Source organism: Anabrus simplex, chromosome 4 (genome assembly GCF_040414725.1).
Source record: "Anabrus simplex isolate iqAnaSimp1 chromosome 4, ASM4041472v1, whole genome shotgun sequence".
Lineage (NCBI taxonomy): Eukaryota > Metazoa > Arthropoda > Insecta > Orthoptera > Tettigoniidae > Anabrus > Anabrus simplex.
The window spans coordinates 39,860,868-39,882,933 of NC_090268.1; the positions used below are offsets into that span (position 1 = coordinate 39,860,868).

The window sequence follows — 22,066 nt, forward strand, 5'->3', positions numbered from 1 at the left end:
CAACTGATACACAGCTTGACCTAGAATTACTATGCCCCATTTGTGTTATGCTATGTAAATCAATTTTAAGTGTTAACATTCACATCGGTAAAGCTCACTCTGAATGCAAGAGAAATAAAATATATATGCAATATGCCATCAACAACACAGCCCCTTGTAATTCTAATTCCATAAAAATCTTCATTCAGAGCCTAAAAACACCAGTTAATGTTTGGATGTCTGAGAATGCTTCTGAATATGAGGCCGATTTGAATGTTGTCAGATTTAGGAAGATATTTGGACAATAATGCTGATAGCTGGCCTGGTTCAGCTCGCAGAGAGAACGCCATTGAAAATTTAGGGTGTCTGAGGCTGCTTTTAATAATGTTGCTTTACGTCCCAAGGTTTCCAAAGACACCGAGGAGCCAGATATTTTGTATAGCAAGAGTTTATTTATGTACAGATAGATCTACCGACACAAGTTTTGCAGATTTCCAGCTTCCTATGAGTGACACCTCGTCACATACCATAGAACTGACACAGTCCTCAGACCTAAGGCTGGTTGGATCTTCAACAGGTCTGACATCAGCTGTCATAGATGGCCTGAGCATTATTGAAGAGGCATACTAGGGAAATGAGGAGTGAGGTGGTTTCTCATTGCTTTACTCACCAAGCCAGAAGATGCTGTTACATATCAACAACCAAGCCCACTGAAATGCATGCACCAACTAGCCCTATGAGCAACATTTTCACACCATTCACCAGGGACCGGCTGCATAAGGAATGGAATTACTAGCATCACTCATACCTCAGTCACTTTCATTTTGTCAGAGACAGAGACAGATCAATGAAAGTAACAAAATTGCTCTAGCCTATACCAGAATACATAGTATACTGTAAACACTAGGTCCCAGCAAAGGCAAATCAAACCCACTACCAGTTTTGAAATTTGGGACTCAGCATAAGAATACAAGTGTAAGCATTTTTTTACACTAGTGCCCCCACTCCCCCAAATCAAGATAGCAGACACAATCTGCCACATGAGCCAGAAAATTGAAATTTGGCAAAATTATAGCTTTTAGCCTGTAACGGACAGAAAAATTCCCCAAGATGTTCAAATTTTAACTTTTACCCCGGAAAAATATTGAAATGTAGAAGCAATTTTAATGACATTTCAGACCTTCGTTTTGAGGTAATTGGTGGCTAAACAGTAAGTCATATCACAAAGCAGATAACACAATCACTGCTCAATTTGGAGAGATCTACAAATTTGGCCCTATGACTTTGTCATATCTCGATCCCTTATATGTTGCATTTCTCGATTGTAAGTAAATTTTGTAATTTTTTACATGCATGTCATAGTTTGATGCACTTGAAGGAAAAATCAAATTATCAAATTTGTCATACACAGTGGCCACATGCAAGCCAAATTTTATGATTCATGCTGCCACATAAGTATTGCAATTGCAATAAGTATGCAAAAAATAAAGCATTGTATGAAAATTGTACCCAAATTTCACCCTATTCAAAGTTTCTAACTCAATCTAACATGTCAATAGAGGAAATAGAGAAAATATCATAGGACCAACCCTGTAGACCACTAAAAATGTTGTCTATTTGTCGATATGACATACCATTTAGCAACATTTAATCTCGAAATGAAGGTCTGCAAATTATAAACGTGCATACACTTTTGTATATCTATCTGTATATACATTGAAGTCAATTTGTAGTGATCAAGAAAGCGGGGCCTGCCATCAGAATTAAAATTCCTCAAATCGATAGTGACTGTCAGTAGGAGTGGGATCTGAAATTTTTTCAAAACTCCTCTCATCGTCTGTTGTGATTGGCAGGAGGAAAATGGGCCTGCCATTATAAGTGAAACTTCCCAACTCCACTGTAACTGGCGTAAGTAAATGGAGCCGGCCATTGTAATGAAAAATCCTCTTCTCGATTTGACTGGCAGAAGGCAAGAGAATATGCAATTTTGGTCAAAGCTCTCCTACTCGATTGTATCCTTCGATAGGCAAGGGTGCTCACCATTGTACACAATTAGATTGTGACTGGTAGTAGGCAAAGCGGCCTGCTCTTATAATCAAAACTGTCTCGAATGTGACGCAGTAGGAAAGATGACCTGCCGTTATAATGAGTACTCACCTGCTTGACTGTGGCTGGCATTAGGAAAGTGTGCCTCTCATAATGATGACACCCCGATTCTCTTGTAACTGGCAGTACGTAAGGGAGCCTGCTATTGTATTGAAAGCATCGCAACTCGATTGTGAATTGCAGTATGCAAGGAGACCTGCCATTATAATCAAACTTCCAGGCTCGATTGTGATAGGTGGTAGGCAGGTTTGCCTGCCATTTAATTAAAACTCTCCAACTCGATTGTAACTGGCATTAGGAAAAGGGGTGTATCATTATAATGTAATTTCTCCAGCTCGATTGTGAATGGCAGTAGTCAAGTGAGCCAGCCATTATAGTAGAAACCCCCAAACTCGTTTGTGAATGGCAGTAGGAAACGTGGCGTGCTATTATCGTCAAAACTCTCCAACGTGCACTTTACATCAGAAACTATGTATCGGGGCTTCCAGTGGTTTTTCTCTGATAATGCTAAAAGTAATGCAATTTAATAAAATCTTGCTCACTGCGTGTACAGTAATTTACGTAGAAATCCACATACAATGTAGAGTTCCAATATATATAATATATTGTAATGGTTATAGCGTCTGCCATGCCAACTTGCTATGGGCCCGGCTCGTCACAGTATTCGGCCCACCCCCTTACTTCAACCGAACCAATCACGAGCAACACTTAAGTGCTGGGTGGGCCCTTCTCTCTTCTATTCGTGGTCACGCTGCATGGGACGACGGAAATAACTCGATGATTAATCTGGAATCTTCCATCTTGCGAGGTTCCTGGATCCATCGAGCATCCGGACTATTCTAGAAGGGCCAGCGCAGGTATATTAGAGAGGAATGACCTGCCTGCAGGGAGTTAGTTAGTGAATGAGTGAGTGAGAGTGAGATTGAGTTCGCTGGTAGCTTGGGCTGGGGATGTCAGCCTGATGGAGTATCTGCCTCTTGGAGCCGAGGACTCATTCCTGTTTCCCTGACATCGTGTGTGTGAGTCTCTTGGATCCGGCTGCTGGAGAAGAACTTTGGGTGTTCTGGAGCAGCGCGAAGGGAAGACTGGGTGCTGGCGTGTGCAGACTGCGAACGGAGTTCGGCGGATTGTAGATGGAACATGAGAAACTAAGAGAGAGCGCGAACCGTGTAAGTGTGTGTAACCGTGTACTTGTGTAAGTTGTAAGCTCGGAAATCGTGTGTGTGTTTGTGTGTAAATCTGTAATTGTAGTGCTTAATTATTAAATCTTAGAAATAGGACGCCACCAGGTTCTGTACTCATTTATTCATTTATTTACCCTGCTAACACGTTACAATATATATATATACATCAAATGAATTGCGAATGAGAAGCGTGTATACATAGTGAGTGAAGTCATACTATTAGCTGCAATTTAAATTCTAAATGCAATCGATTCTTATGACAGAACTGAAAAATTAAAACAGCAATGGAAAGATTTCTTTTTGAGTTTATAAAAACACTGTAATGATTTTGAAACTTTGAATACTGCTACAGTTGGTAGTCGTTTACGATTGCATACTTATGTAAATAGGTTTGTAACTCTTTAGGCCTAAATTTCAGCTCCTCAACATTTCCAAATAATTTTAGCAGTTTTAGATTTGACACAGCATTTGCTAAAGACTTTAAGACCTTTATTTGTGATCTGTAAAATGTGATAGGGTAAACCATACAGTGATGGGCATTAACATAGTAATGGGCACTGGAACTACAAGGAGTGTAAAAATAAGCCTTCTGGCAGCGGTATGCATCCATTATTTGTACCTCTGTGTCAAAAGTACTCTTAGGTATATTCCTATGCAATCTCCATGGTCTGTGGCCACGCAATGAGCACAAGCATAGTTTGTTTGTTAGTGTTGTGGAATCCATGTTGGTTTGGTATTGAATCCTTATCAAATTGTTAAGAAGAGTGTATCCAGTTATTAAGGAGGTAAGCAAATATGCTACTATATATTCCGAATCTGCTGTTTAAATATGTTAGCCTGAGTTATAATTATGTTTTGATATACTTATTGAACTTCTACCAACTAACAATAACCTACAAATGGCTGTGCCCATAACTGTGACTGTTTGCAACTGAGAAAACAGTGATGGACATTGGGTGCCCACCACTGTAATTTATGAACCTTTGAGCATTATACATTTTTATTTCATCAATGTTTTCACTATGCCCTCAGTGTATACATTTTAACAATAGAACACATGTAAAATGGTATTTGACACTGATGGGCAGTGCCCATCAGTGTGATATTGGCAGTGCTCATCACTGTGATTCTCCCTTATTTTTATATTTCGTTAAGTTTATCAAGAGAAATATCCTAACAGATAATTTAAGCAGATATTATTCCACTAAATACGTACTTTAAGGGCGTAAGCATCATAAATAAGGCTAAGTGAATGCAAAAGACGTAATATATTTTTATTCATAAAAGTTTTCATACAGCTGTTTACTTCGATTCCATAGGTTTGTTTGTTTTATTCCAGCTCCAAAATGCCAAATAAAGGAAAGGAGCCCTATAGAAAAGAAAGTCTAATGGCTGCAGTTGCTGCGGTACGCGATGGAGAGAAGATAAAAACTGCAGCAAGAAACTTCTGTGTTCCTAGGTCTACACTTCAGCGTTACCTTAAAGGACAACCTAAGTCTACATTTGGTCCCAATCCGATCCTTAGCGACAATGAAGAAGAAAGTTTGGTTAACTGGCTAATAGACTTGAGTAAGAAAGGTTTCCCTAGGCGAAGAGAAGATGTTCAACTCAGTGTGCAGGAATTCCTGAAATCAAACGAAAGGAAAACTCCTTTCAAGGATAACCTACCAGGAATTGGGTGGTAAAAAGCTTTCCTTCGGAGACATCCGGTCCTATCAGAAAGAACACCTGAGACTGTAACGAAGGCTAGTGCTAATATAAGTGAAGCAGATATTAGAAGATGGTTTAAAGAGATTGAAACATATCTGAAATCAGAAAATTTCTTTGATATACTTCAAGACCCATCAAGAGTGTTTAATGGAGATGAAACAAACTTTCAACTGTGCCCAAAGAATCAAAAAATCATTGCTCCAAGAGGTTCAAAAAATGTTTATGAAGTTTCAATGGGAAATGAAAAGGAAACCTTGACAGTTATGTTCACATTTGGAGCCGATGGTTCAGTCTGCCCTCCAATGATAGTATACAACTACAAAAGACTGCCTAATGAGATTGTACAGTCTGTTCCAGATTCATGGGGCATAGGCTGCAGTGACTCGGGCTGGATGAGATCCGAAGTATTCTTCGAATTTGTGGCAAATGTTCTTCATCCCCATTTAGTGAAAACACAAGTAAAATTTCCAGTGATACTGTTTGTGGATGGTCACAAGAGCCACCTTACATTTCAGCTTAGCGAGCTCTGTACTGAACTTCAGATAATTCTTATAGCATTATATCCGAACGCCACAAGAACTCTCCAACCAGCGGACGTTGCTGTATTTCAGCCAGTCAAGAGTGAGTGGAAAAAGGGAGTGCTAAATTGGCGTCGTGAACACCCTTCTGAAGCTCTCACGAGAAAGGACTTTGCTCCAGTGCTGGAAAAGATTGTGAATGAGAGAATAAAGTCAGAAACCTTGAAAAGTGGTTTCAGAGCCTGTGGTCTTGTTCCATGGAACCCAGACAACATAGACTTCACTAAATGTATTGGAAGAAAGTACAGTGTTGCCACTCCAACCGATATTAACAAAAATGTGAATAATTCGGATGAGAAGAACAAATTACTGACATTTCAAAAATTCTGCAGTATTGTTGGAGAGGAGAGAATTGAGCAGTTCAAGAATATTGAGAAGGTAACTGAAGAAGAACATAGTGAAGAATTTTTTGTATTGTACAGACTGTATGAGGAATTTTTTGAGAGAAATGATCAAAATTCGGAGTTTGATGGACAGGATGTAGAACAGCAAACCAGAGAAACAAATTTGGAACAAACTGCTCTGGAGAATGTATATGTAGAACAAGAACAACCGACCCTCAGTACAGCTCCTCTACACATGAATGAATCGCCTCAGCCACGAACACCATCGTCAAGCAGTCTGTTGAAGCGTTCGGATGTTAAATCACTGGAAGACTGTCTTGTATGGCCTGAAACACCCAAAAGGAAAAATCTACGGAATGTGCAACGCATGCCTTACGTGATAACGTCAAAGCAATGGAAAGACATCCATAAAGAAAAGGCAGACACGAAAGCAAATGAGGAGAGGAAGGAGGAAGACAGAAAGAGAAAAAGAGAGGAGAAAAAGTTCCAAATAAACAAGAATGAAAGGGGTAACAAGAAAAGGAAGGATATTTTGCCTGTCATACGAGAGAGCAATGACCCCAAAATGACTGCAGCTACATCTGTAAAAAAAGTCTTGCTATTTGAGAATCGCAATGAACAATCTGGTGAGAGGAATCGTGGTGACGAACACTTGAAGCAGAACACGGAAAGTCTGGCTGAGAGGAAAGGAGTAGCTGATTGTGAACAAGGCAGTACTTCTACGAACATTCTGAGTACAGGCAAAATGAAGATGGGAAGATGTTTCTTCGGGGCGTCAACAAGTAACTTCTTGCTGGAGAGCAAAACTAACAATTCCCTTCGGAAATCCACCGAAATATTTTCTTCTGGACTTTGTTTCCAGTGTGGCGGTAGCCTTAATACTAGGATACAAGGAGTTTCCTGTCAAATATGTCAGAAGATATTCCACAAGAAATGCCTTCCCGTGGGAAACGATTTTCATCCAGCAGAAAATGAATCAGAGGATGAGAATATTTTCTTCTGCATAAATTGTTTGGATATAGTAGATTACAGTGGAAGTGATTAAACTAAGGAGATAATAGGTTTTGTGACTCCTTAGAAGGTATTTTCCTCTGTGCCCATCACTGTGTTTCAAAATGCCCAAGTTAGTCTTCAAAGTGCCCATCACTGTCATTTTATGAATTTCTGAAATTAATATTTTATAGAAGGTCAGCAATTAATACTAAATATCTAACATATCATTCTTATAAAACTAGGAACACTTCACTATTCTCTTGCAATGAATGAAATATGTATCTCCATAATTATTCGGTGTATGTGAAATAAAACTGTTTGAGCCCTCTTAAAGTGCCCATCACTGTATGGTTTACCCTACCAATACATATGCACATTTTAGCAAAATAATGGGAACTAGATAGCTAAGAAGGGTAATTAACTTTCACTTGACGTATTTTGGTTGACATTCTTGTCTTTTCATATGTTATACAATTGTGTTCCCTTCTGTGCAGGCCACAGTTTTTTCTAAAGTTTACTGTTCATCCACAGAGCAAAAGTGATTAATCTTGTAATATTATGCCTTTGCTGGCGAGATGTAGTGTTTATAGTGCACTATGTCTTCTGGTATGGGCTATATCAAATTTGTTACTTTCATTGACCTGTCTCAGTCTCATCCTTGTTTTTGACAATGTGAAAGTGACTCAGGTATGAGTGATGCTAGTAATACCATTCCTTATGCAGCCAGTCCCTGTTATGAATGGTGTGAAAATATCGCTCATAGGGTTGGTTGGTGCATGCATGCATGTAATAGCAACGGCTGGCTCAGTGAGCAAAGCAACGGGAAACTACCTCACTCCTCATTTCCCTAGTACGCCTCTTCAGTGATGCCTAGGCTATTTATGACAGCTGTTGGCGGAGCTGCAGAGGATCAAACCAGCCTTCGGGCTGAATACCCAACATACACATTGTATAATTATGTTTATTCATAGAAGAAAAGTAAAATGGTGGTGCATTGTATTTCATAATAATTAGGAGATTTTTACAGTTTTATGTTTATTTCTCTGTCAAATCAATGATTTTCTGGGAAGTCTTTTTTTTTCCCCACATTATTGTTACATTTTTGTAATAACTGTTTTGGTGTATGTTGGAATGTTGCATGGCCTTCGATTTAAAGCAATTATTTCTCTCTTTTTTTTCAGACAAGCATTAACACTGACATAGAAAATCTTCCTGTAAACTTTGCCCTTCTACAACTAGTGGGTGCTAGTGTCCCTGAAAGTGAAGGGAATGGTAACATCAAACATCTTACAAAGGAAGATTTGAAGAACTATTTGCAAGCCAAAAAATGTATAGAAGAATTAGCATTATACCTCAAACCATTCTCGTCAGGTGTATATCTATTGTTTTTTAATAGTCTTCTGTGTGTAACATTATATCTAATTTTTATTTTCCATTAGATTAATTTTTTGAAGAGCTGAAGAAAGTCTGCTGAGCACTCCATGATGTGATGTCAGCATTTAAAATACTCAGATAATACTTTTGGAGTTTACTCAACAAAGTTAATTATGACTGTAATAGGTCATCCAGGAGATATCTGGTTTCTCTATCATCTAGTAGAGTGGAATGGATCTTCGAAATTGACATGCAGGCATAGATTAAAAATGCCTGCATGGGGTAGCTGAGACTGTATTTTTATTAATATGGAAGGATATTTCATTACTAGCTTGCTAAGGAGTTTGAAGGATACATAAATTCACTTAAATATTCTGGACAATTTTTAATGAAAATTTCATGTTTTATCACATTGTGACAATTATTATGTATTAATAGAAGCAATCTTGATGCTTAAAATTAAGACTTCTCTTGAGTTTTGTGGTAAGATAATTTCTTTTCTCTGTCACGTTAATTGTTTATGATACAGCTTCCTGTTTGTTCACGGCTGCCTGCCAAGATTCTACTAGCTTGTCAAAATCTCGGTGGAAGACAACACCAAGCTATGACGCAAAGAGTTCATTGAGCCACATTTTCAGTTACTGTTCGGCTTTGAACAAAATACATTGAAGACTGAGAGTGACCAGCATGAGTGAAAATTAGAAGACCTTAGTCAGGAGAATAGGGTGGCTGCAGAAAGATTTTTCAGCTGAGCTGCTGGATAATGTGTTGGTCAGATGACATATATAGGGCTGAGCATTTCATGTTGCCAAGCGGGCCATTTCTCCTGAATTCCTTAGTTTAGCCGGTGCATTTCCTACACATAACCTTGCATTGAAGGCATTTCCAATCCAATCCCCACCAAATCATGACCTTACATGGATGCTGCTGTAGTTGTACGTAAGCTGTTGCTCAGCTATCAACTATGTACAGGAATCTCTGATAGTGTTCACAAATTGTCTGGTAATGAGCAAGCAGACTGGCAGCAATAGTGGTGTACTGGAGTTTCTCTCTTTCATTTAGCAGATGTGATACCTGTGCCCCAAGCTTTTGAAACTTACTCTCTAATTCCCATGTAGATTGGTGCAGGTTGTTATGGATGAGCTTGTTCACTTCATCCTTATCGACCTGAATAGGTCGACTGATACGCAAAGAATCGGTGATGTTAAAATTCCCTTTTAGAAGCAGTTTTAGTGGCGGAGTAGTAAGAAAGCTTGTAGGTCTATGTGATTTTGATGTCCAGATTATACAGTAAAATCTCACTAACATGAACTCGGCTAACACGAACCCTCGGTTAACATGAACAAAATTTGGGTCCTGGCAGAATTACGGTTCCCACGAACTATGAACTCTTTCTTAGTCCCATGCTTCATATAACTTATTAAGCACGAACCATCGGCTCTATCCATTGTGTTATGAAAGTTATTTCTCCTTTTATGAATGCAAGAAGTGCTTTTACAGTGCATAGTTGAAAGAAAACTATTGTCAAACTATCGATTATTTGGAAGTTAAGCTACTAGTAATTGGATTAGCCATGACATTCCTGGATGCAGAGTTGGCCAACAATTGTGAACATTATTGTATTCCTAACGTACCAACTCATTTCAATAATGTGTGCATGATACACCAGGAAAGAAACAGCACAATATTCAAATTCAGCTGCTGTTATTGTTTGAATTAGTGACAGAGATTCCTGTAACCACATCAGGTCATAGAACTTTTCAGAAGCAACATTTTGAGCCATGGCTAGAAGGAAACAGACAGCTACAGATCTGCAGACAAAACTATAGATTCTAGAAAAAGTACATTAAAGAAAACTACAATTCCTGAACAGTTTGGAATTGCTAAGTGTACTTTATCTACTGTGATTGAGAATCGTGAGATAATCATTAATGCTGCTGCATCAGGTTTCGGGAACAAATCTAAGCGACTTCATAGTGCAAAGTATGAAGATATAGAAATGCAACTTCTAGAATGGTGTAATCATATGTACCTATAATTCAGTCAAAAGCAAATGACATTCCTCAGGTTGGCCGTACCGGTTCCAAATAAGACACTCAGTTTCATGATTACTGATTTGTGATGAAGCAAATAAAGTTGACGAAGAAGGGGCAAACAGCTAGTTAGATGAATTTGACCCTGTGAGAGAAAAATATGCAATATGCTTCAAGTGATGTGTTCAACGTGGATGAAATAGGACTTTTTAAAATCTCTTTTCCCAGTCAACCCCGTGGTATTAAAGTGAAAAGTGTCATGGTGAAGATCGCAGTAAACAACGTGTAACTGTTGTACTTATGTGTAATGCTGACGGCAGTGAAAACTGTGTCCATGGGTGATTGGTAAGTCTGAGAAACGACGTTGTTTTAAGAACATGAAACAAGGATGCCATTCCTTGCATCTTCTCTCAACATAACAAAGCTTGGATCGACTGCTCATCATTTCATAAGTGGCTTCTTCGTTTCATCAGTTGTGTGATAGCTCAGAATAGAAATGTCTTACTGACATGGAGAGAGCTTATTGCAAGTGAATTGTAAGAGCTGCAGTTCGTGCATGTGAAAACAATGTGGCATCACTAAGTTGGAGTGTGCTAGATGCAATGAAAGCTGTAGCTGCTGCCTGGGAATTTTGTTCCATCACAACATATACAGAACTGCCTTAACAGGGCCTGGAGACATAGCAATGCTACTCATGTACAAGAATTAGAGGGTGACGTGGATACCACTTCACTGGACAAATGGGGTATTCTACAAGATGTGGCAAACACTGGTGTAAGTTTTGAGAAATTTGTTAATGCAGATGACTGCATTGGCGTATGTGCTCTAGTAAAAGCTGATGTACAGGCAGGTGCATTTGAGGTGCAAGACCCATCATATCAGAAAGAGAATGGGGATGATGATATTATTCCGCCCAGTCTCCAAAACATTTTAAATGCAGTGAAAATTTTAGAAACTTTTGCTGCAAGATCTGAAATGACCGCAGAGTTTACGAATGTTATGTGTATACAATTGACCGTGGCGTTACCAAGCATTTCCGTACTCGTGAATGGCAGTAAATCATACTAGAATTTTTCCCACGAACATGACTTGTGAGTACCTTGAAAACTGCTTATGTTGTGTCATATACTATGTACCAGTAGCCTAAAATAAATTGTCTGATATTCTAACTCTAAAATCTGGATATTCACAAACTTTTTAACACAAACTCTAGTTTTTTTTTTGTTTTTTTTTCACTTGGAATTTGTGTTTGTGTTAACGAGGTTTTACTATATCTACAGGACTTCCAGATTTACATTGAATTCAAATCACACAGACTTCATGTTTCAAAAATCCCATGTACATTGGCTAGGATTGAACCATGACCCACCTTGGTCAGAAGCCATTGATGATGCTACTTGGTTATAGAAACAGATACTGAAAATGCTTGTTGTTGTCCCCTAGTCGTTCCACAGTAAATTGCCTTCAACAAGAACAGGTTAAATCATTGCAATAGGTGTATAATGAAATTGTAATAATGCTAATTATTTAATTGTGCTGTTTTTGTTGTATATTGTGGGAAATCTAATTTTGTTGTCTGGTAATATTATTTAAAGATAAAAATTTCATTGTTCCGTATTGAAATTATTGATGTTAAAAATTAAATAACTGGAAAGGAGGTTCAAGCTATTCAATACTCAAAGGAAAGAAACGTAGCAATCACATTTCTATTTAAATGGGACCGGTTTCGACCTTAGTCTAGGTCATCATCAGCCATAAAAACATATAAAATGTTTATGAATGTTGGAGGTCAGTTCCACACTCTGTTAGGCACAAAGACACGACACCACATTCTGTCCTGCATAAAGTCACAACACTACTAATCAACATACGAAGATCAAAAAGGCTTGAATTCGCAGACGAACAGATCCGTAGTAGAAAGCCACCAGCTCCCGGTGACCAGCGCGGTACACTCAAGGTCACGCGCTGCGGCCAAACACCAAAGTAGAGTGGAGAACGTTTCGAAGGTCCAGAACCTGTCACGGCTGCGGGAAGCCAATTACGTATATAAAAATATACGACGCCAATTAGTACAACTGAATGAGCACCCGTACTCCAGATAAGTTCAGTTGTACTAATTGGCGTCGTATATTTTTATATACGTAATTGGCTTCCCGCAGCCGTGACAGGTTCTGGACCTTCGAAACGTTCTCCACTCTACTTTGGTGTTTGGCCGCAGCGCGTGACCTTGAGTGTACCGCGCTGGTCACCGGGAGCTGGCGGCTTTCTACTACGGATCTGTTCGTCTGCGTATTCAAGCCTTTTTGATCTTCGTATGTTGATTAGTAGTGTTGTGACTTTATGCAGGACAGAATGTGGTGTCGTGTCTTTGTGCCTAACAGAGTGTGGAACTGACCTCCAACATTCATAAACATTTTATATGTTTTTATGGCTGATGATGACCTAGACTAAGGTCGAAACCGGTCCCATTTAAATAGAAATGTGATTGCTACGTTTCTTTCCTTTGAGTATTGAATAGGTTGAACCTCCTTTCCAGTTATTTAATTTTTAACATGGTAATATTATAACATGTTACAAATCTCATGTTATGGTCCGTATTGAAATTATTTAAAGTCAAAGAATAATACTAGATTATAAATTCCACCTATTCAATACATAAGGGATTTTATTTCAATTTAAGAAATATATCTTAACATGTTAGATATAGGGACATGTTTTGCCCATAATGAGGGCATCATCAGCCTAAAAATCTCATACCTGAAAGAATGAAAAATCAGGATCCTGATTGTTCTTATTCATAGTTTTTAACGAACGTCTACAATATAAATAAGAGGATACTGTTGAAGGTACAAATGTCCAAAAAATGACTAGCAAGTGGAAGACACTAGTTATAAGTACTCTTATGACAAAGTCTTGTAATCAATCCTCATTATAGATTTTTACGAATGTCCTGTTTTTAAATGTGGTAACAAGTAGCGAGTTAAGAGTTCAAAATAAATACGTAAATTACTGCGTTGAAATGAAATCTGGTAAAATATTGTGCCTTATTCTGGAGATGGCGTAAGGAGGTTATAATATTTAGGATAAAAGTCGCTCTTAGTGGTGGTTAAATTAAAATCCAAAGTTGTCTGTTGAAGTTGTTAATCTTATGTGAGAAGATAAGACGGCAGGAGAATGAAATGTTAAGGAATAAAATTAAAGGAGAAGGAGAGAATGAAGAAAAAATGGTGTGTGTGAATTTACTTTCCCCTTCAACAGTTTTGATGTTAATTTGGTTAAAGATGAGGTGAATAGAAGAAAGTATGTTGTGTGTAATTTCATGTATCTTTTTGACTGTTGTAAAGTTAATTAGTTGCCATGGTAGCGTTTGAATGACTGACATTTGTGCTTCTAGTGTTATATCGATATGAGATTGGCGGGGGAGGGTGTGGGGATGGGTTGGGCAGGGCGTTAGGTTTATGTGCCGTTGGATGCAGTTGGCTTGTGGGGTGATTGCAACAGTTTTGGTAAAATCTCGTATAAAGGGTTTTCGACTTCAATAATAATGTTAAGGTTTAAATTTTTGTTGTAATATTGGTCTAAAAATATATAGATTTTTTCTAATTCGTTCATTAATTCCCCTTTACCTACTTTTTAATAATACCTACTTTTTAATAATAGTAGTGAAATGATGACCTGCTTCATTCATGTGAGAGCTCATAGCTGAAAATTTGTTGTGTTTGGAGGCATTACAATGTTCTAAGTTTCTAGTGTGAAAGCTGCAGGCAGTTTGCCTGATGTACGAAACGCCACATTGGGTGCAACCGAGTCTGTAAATGCCTGAACCTGAGTAAATGTTATTTGAATTGACTGTGTTGTGATTGAAAACTGAATGTACTGTGGAATTTATAATCTAGTATTATTATTTGACTTTAATATATTATTAATTGAATAATAATCCCCTGTGCAAGAAATATGGAGAGCTCTGATATTAGTCTTCTCATTTTGATGTGTTTCTCTTGGAGCTAAATTTATCAGATGAATTAGCTCCGTACGCATGATGAGTTTGATGTACATGCTCTATAGGACATTTTGATTCAGTGAAATTGAAGCCAGGTCTTGGCGAAACAGGGTTTCCCTCAAGTTAATTTCTTTCACGTGGCATAAACCCAAAAGATATCATGTCTGTTATTCTCAGCAGTAAAGTTATCAGTCTAAACATTAATTAATTAATTAATTTTTATTTATTACAAATCTTGTCTCATTGAATTGTCTCTTATTCTTTTGTCTCTTAGAAAGACCGAGATTTAATTTAGCCTTTCATATTTTTATGTAATGGAAAAGGAAACAAATGAATTTATATACACTCGCTGGCACGATAAATGCATCACTTCAGTGTGTTAAAAGTACTGAGATTTATTTTAAATTCCAGTCACCTTTATGACATTAATATACTATTTTATGATAAAATATTGTGGTACATACTCCTTTAGGTGTCTGGCCAATGAAAAGGAATGATTTCTTATTAACAGTCTGATCAAATTAAGACAGAGAAACAGAAGTAACACTTTTGCACTTGCACTTACATTTTAAAGAAGCTCATGAAGTTCACTCCTTTGTTTGATTTTCTGCACTACACATTTCACTGCACAGACTTTTATTTCCTCATCCCCAGAAGTATTACCTCCTCTTTCACCAGTCATGACATCCAACCTCTGAGGAATCATCTTCTCGTCTTCCTGGAGAGCCTCTCGGGTCCTGTAGGTATTCTGGATAGTGCTGACAGATCCTTCTCCCCATTTGGTCCCATAGATGCTAAACATGATTCAAATTGGAGCTTCAAGGTGATCAAACCATCATCCAAGCACTATTACACACACCTTGCTACATGTGGGCATGCATTGTCCTGCATTAGTGTGAAACCATCGCCATTAACTGGAGCAAGAGGCACAACATGCTCCAGAAGGAGTTCCTCCAGTTATTGGTGTGCTGTAAGGCTCCTGTGCTTCACGAAGATCAAATCAGTTTTAGTCTTGTTTTTTCTGCCCATGACATCAGAGAATCACCCTGAAATGACATCCTAGGTGAGAATCTGCAAGGGGAATACTTTTCCCCAGGCCTTTTCCAGACCCTTTCTCTATAGTCGAACTTGGTGGAGTCAATTCCGTTCTTCCGTGGCGGTGGTGTGATAGTTGCGGAGAACTTGAAGCTGTAAAAAACGATCATGTCTTGCTGATGTTGCTCTTTTTGGGCCTAATCCTGGTCTCCTTGAATAGCATCCAGTTTCCCTGTATCTTCTTACAGTTCTAGAAATCATGGAAGGTGTAGTTCTTAACACTTCTGCAATATAATGCATGCTGCAATGGCTTTTGCAGCATCTTCAGGACTTGTTGGCATGTTTACTCCAGAAAACTGGTGGCAAAAATGAGAGAAACATTTTTTTTTGTTTTTTTTTTTTGCTAGGGGCTTTACGTCGCACCGACACAGATAGGTCTTATGGCGACGATAGAAACATCTTAGAAACATCCATGATTTAAAGGGGTACAATACAATACTACAAGAATAAGTGTTCAAAGAGTGGAAAAACATTACCTCACATCCATTTGATGTGTTTTCCAGGTTGTGCAAGAAAAAAATTTAAGGCTAGTGCAGTAAATGATACACATTTCATTGTTTGCTACCAAACAAGGCCAACAACTTCCCCTCTGTAAAAATGTAGGATAAAGTGTTAAATATATAGTTACACATAATTTCTTCAGCGTTTATTACTTGTTGCATTTTTTGTGCCAGTGAGTGTATAAATATCAAGTGCTTTCTTTATTTTTCTGTTTTTAATTTTTGTCCTTGTCACTCTCTTTTGTTGCTCCCTCTGCCCATGCTAGCTTGTCATTATGTTTATTCTCTATTCCGGTCCTCCGTCGTAGCTTGCTGTCCTAAATGATGTGTTTACCTGTGCTATCTTTGCCTTGTCAAGTGGAGACTAAAAACATTATACTCACTAAGAGGTTATGATTGTACTGCCCTATGTGCACTGACTTAGCAAATGTTGTGGGATAGTCACCTAATAGCGTGTGGGGCCTCCTTTGGGCCTGCGAACTGCAGTGAGACGCCGTGGAAGTGAGTCTCTGGTAGTCCTCTGGATGCAGCTGACACCAAATCGTTTGCAGAGCGGCCGCCAATGCTGGTCTGTTCGTGGGTGCAGGATCCATGGCATGGAGCCTGCATTCCAGGACATCCCAGATACGCTCGATAGAGTTCATATCAGGGCTCCTGGGTGACCATGGCAGTCGTTGGACCTCTGCTGCATGTTCCTGGAACCATTCCCGGGCGACGTGGGAGCAATGTGGCGGCGCGTTATCATCTTGAAACACCACAGAACCGCCAAAAATAGGTGGAGATGGTCTCTGAGCAGCTCAACATACCGCGTACCATTCAAAATCTCTTCTAGAACAACTAGGAGGCCCATTCCATACCAGGAAAATGCACCCCAGACCATAACAGAGACACCAGCCGTGGACCACACCTTCGAGGCAGGCGGGATCCATCGCTTCATGTGGTCTGCGCCGTACACCGTGCCTCCCATCGGCATGGTGTAGTTGAAATCGTGATTCGTCCGACCATATCACGTTACGTCATTGTTCCAGTGTCCATCCCTGGTGACTGGCGACAAATGCGCGTCGTTGTGCCCGATGACGTTAGGTTAACAGTGGCACCAGTGTGCGGCGTCGGCTCCCATACCCCATAGAACCCATGTTCCTACGGATTGTCCACTGGGAGACATGTCTAGCGCAGCCTGTGTTGAATTGAGCCGTGATTTGTTGCACAGTTGCCCGTCTGTCACTATTGACAATCCGTCTCAGATGTCGCCAGTCGCGGTTATCGAGGGTGGGTGGACGGCTGGTCGTTCGTCTGTTGTGGACGGTGACACCCGCATTCAACCATTCACGATACACCCTGGACACGGTTGATCGTGTGGAGCCGAATTCTCGCACCACTTCCGAAATCGCACTTCCTATCCATCGGGCACTGACCACCATACCCCGTTCGAACGGTGTCAGCTCACGATGATGTTCCATGTTACACTTGTTACATGCACAGCCACTGCTCACAAGGTCTCCTATACAACTGCCACTGGCACAGGGGGCGTGTGGTGTGCAGACAACACACCTGCCATCAGTGCTCCGCTATCCCATAACATTTGCTCAGTCAGTGTATATCATTCATTAGAAACACCATCAGATCTTACCCAGCTACAATCTGTTTAGTCACACAGCTATCTTGTAATGGAAGTATCTTGAAATTCATCAATACCAATCTTCATTCACAAATAGGTCTCTCAAACCACACTTGATAATTTCTTCATTTTCAAAGAGCTAAGAATTTACATTATTCCCTTACCCTGTTATTCTGAACTTACTGAGAAAGTCAACAACTCAGATGAAGGGTAGCCTCCACATTAACAAGAAAAAGTTGTTTCTTACCTCCACCGACAAAAATTCTGGATTGCTTCTTCCCCCCCTTATGTCTGTCATCACCATTGTTCTTTTGTGATAAGCACTGTTCTATTTTTCCTATATATATTTGATATTACAAATGTTTTAACATTTGCAGTCGATGAAATTAAATTATGGTTTCCTTCTGGGAACTTAATTTTTGATATATTTATATTATTTGCTTGTAGATGAGTGAGTAAAGCAGTTTTTCAAGTCTGTTGATTTGTATTTGGAGAATAAAATGGTCACCAGTTTCTAACCTTTAGCGAAACTTTCATGATACCTTTATTTAAAAATTGAATAATGACCCCCAGCCAGTTGTATGATCCTTTTTGTACCAGTACTCATAGTCCACTTTATAATAGTATTTTTATACCTTTGATTATGGTTTTTGTTAAATGAAGGGAATGGAAATGGTGGCACAAGTGTGTTATCCAGACCGATGCAGCGGAAATTGGTTACATTAATCAATTGTCAGCTCATGGAGGAAGAGGGGCGTTCACGAGCCATGAGAGCTGCTCGTTCATTGGGTGAACGCACTGTTACTGAACTCATTTTACAACATCAGAATCCTCAGCAACTTTCAGCTAACCTTTGGGCTGCTGTTCGTGCCAGAGGATGCCAGTTTCTTGGGCCAGGTACTGTATGCTGTCTTTTACACCATTACCAAAAATGTTACTCTCTCTCCTATTTAGTACATCCTGTTGTATCTATATAAACATGTTCCTTCTTCATATATTATACATACATACATACATACATACTGTACCATTCGGAGGTACAAACCATCGACCCAGTGGCATCGATTTTTTTAGCATCATACCTTTGTGCATAGCACGAGGCCGGAGACAAAAAGGGACGCACGAAACTATGTTTTATGGAAATTTCCGCTCATTAGAGAGTGAACCGGCATGTGTTTGGAAGAGAAGGGTAGAGATGGTTTGAATTCAAACACAGACCAGAAGACTTCGCCGCAGGAGCAAAAACAAAGAGAACTATAAGATTCGCAGCCCTGCCCTCTTCGATTTTAACTTAAAATGGAATTCTATTGTGAATCTGGACATTAATTACAGGAATAAAATTTTATGGACAAATTTTACCAGAAAGTTGTATCAAGTATCATTGATTTAGACAAAATAAATCAATAAAATATATGAAAGCCATTCTGTAAACGTAAACTACACGTTCATTAAGATGCTCATTAAGAACCCTTGTATAGTTTACATCAAGAATTGAAATACGAGAAATAATAACAACAACAGGAATGAAAATAACAAGCAAGGTGTCAATGATGTGACAAGGAGAGGGGCATGATATGGCGAAAGTAGGTCAATGGACTACAGATATTGAAACCACGCCAATAACAGAGCAACGATTATCCAAACACCTTGCATTTAATGCTGGAGTGGAGACAAAGCAGAACATTATTAAGATAATTTCTAGAATTTAAGTTTCTAAATATTAAGCAGAGATAAACATACATATTATTTCTAAATATTTGAGTTTGATTTGATAGAGCCTGATGATTTTCTTTTAAGAACGAAGCGTCATTCTTTGTTTTTTAGTGTTTGTCCCCCAAAAATAGATTGGCCGAAAAATCGAAACAAATTGCCTGGAATGTGCCTACAATGTAGCATTATTAGTAGTTGACATAAAAGAAGCAAAAATGCAGTTATCAGAACTTCAAAACATTGCAAATAAAATTGACCTCAAAATATCGTTGAAAAAAAAAAAAAAACAGAAATTATGGCCCAAGAACCAACATAAACTAAAAGAAGTTAACATAAATGGTAATAAAATCAATATAGTAACTCAATTTAAATATCTTTGAGAAGTAATAATACATAAGCTAAATTAAAAAATCTTAATTCAAAGAAGAACAAATAGATTAGCTAACGCAGAAAAATTAATATGGGACATCTACAAAAAGAAATGTGTTAATAAATGCAAAAATAAAACTCTACAACACAGTTATAAAACCAGAAGCTACATATGCAGCAAAAACACTTTTTTACCTTCTATTTGTAATATTATATGTACTTTTGAAGATTATTTTAGACCAGTTATAAAACCAGAAGCTACATATGCAGCAAAAACACTTTTTTACCTTCTATTTGTAATATTATATGTACTTTTGAAGATTATTTTAGGCTGAAGATGCCCTAAATTAAGGGCGAAACATGTCCCAAATAAGTGTTATTGTGTTTATGTAACCACTACTGTATAAGTGGAAATAAAGTATTGAATAGGTGGATTAATGAACACCTTTATTATTTTTTAACTGTAAATTTTCAATACGGACCAATAATGAGGTGTATAACATGTAATGAGGGCATTTTACGTCGTGTATCCGTGGGTACAGTGAAAACTATATCTACCCTTTCTGAAGATGAGAGGAGTATTAAAAAGTGTGAAAAATACGAGAGAACAAATTTTTTTTTTTGCTTCTTTTAACAAGTGCACTGAAAGGTGTAAAAAACACCAATCAAAAAATATGAGATCATGTGCACAGGGGCCAATAAAAATATCAGTCTAGTTGCAGATCACACTCTTTGTGAAAAAAAAATAGTAGAAGGCTTTTAGTTTGGAGCAGTGGGTTATTAAACATTATTTTCTGATCACAATCTTAGACAATGAAATGGAAGTTGTTCTCGACCATGTGCGACCGGGAGGAATGACTTTAGCTGCCATTTTGAATAAACTTTGACCAACCTGAGTGATTCAACATTCGCGACCTCTGCGCACTTTAAGATTATGGACACCAGTCTGACAGATTTTAATTTTGTCTTCACTAGTAAGGAATTTCATGACCCTTTTCGTATCCATATCTAGGCTATTACAAGACAGATATGCACCACGCTAGCCAATTTCACATGATTATGTTCCTAATTCAGATATAGGCTATTGGTACCAGATCACGCAACAAATATTCGCTATACTTCACTGTACCACTGAACAAAAAATACTTCTGAATGGAATGTGCAATACAAACACAAATAGGCTCACTGTGTTATTCAGCAATCTTGCTGCTAACCAGCAAGCAAAACTGAACATTCCTGTTGCTAACGGTTTGTTCCATGAAGGTACAACTTATCCTGTAAAGTTAGGAATTCAAGGCCTTTTCCTGTAATCACGCAACTGTGACGACAGCTCTTACCCGAGTTGGAAATCACATTTCTTTCACAAGGGATGACAACCTTTTGAGGGCTAAGAAAAATGCGATCGTATTAAGTGGTAATAGCGAAAATTCGTGACGCGACAAGTGAGGTATTTTTATATAGATTCAATGTGATGAGAATCCAAACTTCAAATTTACAATGTGCTAAGCAGGAAAAAGTGTTAACGAACAATGCATTACTGAGGTTTCACTGTATTTGTAATTAACCTGTGTGCTTGACAGACTGAAGAGATTTTAAGGTACATTTAACTGAGTCGACAGTGGAAAGTATGGCTTTCTTCTTAACAAATTATTGTTGTCGTTCATCTCTCTGCTGGGGGCTCTCCTAAGTTGTTCATACATACATACATATTTTCTCTTCTAAGAATAAACTTCTTGCATACATTAATGTTTAGGATTTATCCTTTGAACAGGTCAGTTAACTATTTACTCTGAGTTGTTTTTAATTACTTCTGTTTTTGACATTTTGAGGGGCTGATGAATTTTGTTCGTTTTAATCCCTGAAAATTACAAGCTCTACCTCCATCAGATTGTTTTAGTTAGATATTAGTAATATTTTGTCATGTTCAAGTAATTAAATTTTCTTATTGAGTTAAGTGCTTTCTATTTTCTTTCAGCAATGCAAGAGGAAGTTCTTAAGCTTGTTTTGTTGGCTTTAGAAGATGGTTCAGCCTTATCAAGGAAAGTTCTGGTTATGTTTGTTGTTCAGAGACTAGAACCACATTTTCCTCAAGCTTCCAAGACTAGTATTGGGCATGTTGTCCAACTCCTGTATAGAGCATCCTGTTTTAAGGTATGCTTTTATTCTCTTATCTAATATTTATTTTCTTCTCTGTCTACTTATACAGGGTGTCTGAAAATAAGTTACGGTACAGAAATTGTAAGAAGTCATAGTGTTCTCAAACAAAATATCTATCTCTAGTATATTTTATTTCCTCCTAGTGAAAGCTCACCAGAAATTCAACAAAGAAATGTAAGTTCAGTCGTGAACAATTCCTGTGTCAGCTTGAGCAGCATGTGGCCAGCCAAGGTCTCTTGCTTGCTAACCTTAGGCATTGTGCTACCATTAAAGGATGTCCACCTGTATGGAAAATCAGCGAAAATGGGAAAGGTGG

General features: G+C 38.3%; 2 protein-coding genes across 2 annotated transcripts in view; both read left to right on the plus strand.

Moving 5' to 3' along the window:
* roq (roquin) overlaps window positions 1-22,066 on the plus strand; it is a 255,087-nt gene that overhangs the window by 21,481 nt on the left and 211,540 nt on the right. The window contains exons 3-5 of the mRNA XM_067145048.2: window positions 8,076-8,265; window positions 18,178-18,411; window positions 21,569-21,744. Coding sequence (XP_067001149.1) covers window positions 8,076-8,265; window positions 18,178-18,411; window positions 21,569-21,744 — 600 coding nt within the window. The remainder of the gene's footprint in view (window positions 1-8,075; window positions 8,266-18,177; window positions 18,412-21,568; window positions 21,745-22,066) is intronic.
* Window positions 3,860-7,016, plus strand: LOC137500529 (uncharacterized). The gene is made up of 2 exons (XM_068227448.1): window positions 3,860-4,054; window positions 4,609-7,016. The coding sequence occupies exon 2, from the start codon at window positions 5,213-5,215 to the stop codon at window positions 6,944-6,946; it is 1,734 nt and encodes a 577-aa protein (XP_068083549.1). The 5' UTR covers window positions 3,860-4,054; window positions 4,609-5,212; the 3' UTR covers window positions 6,947-7,016.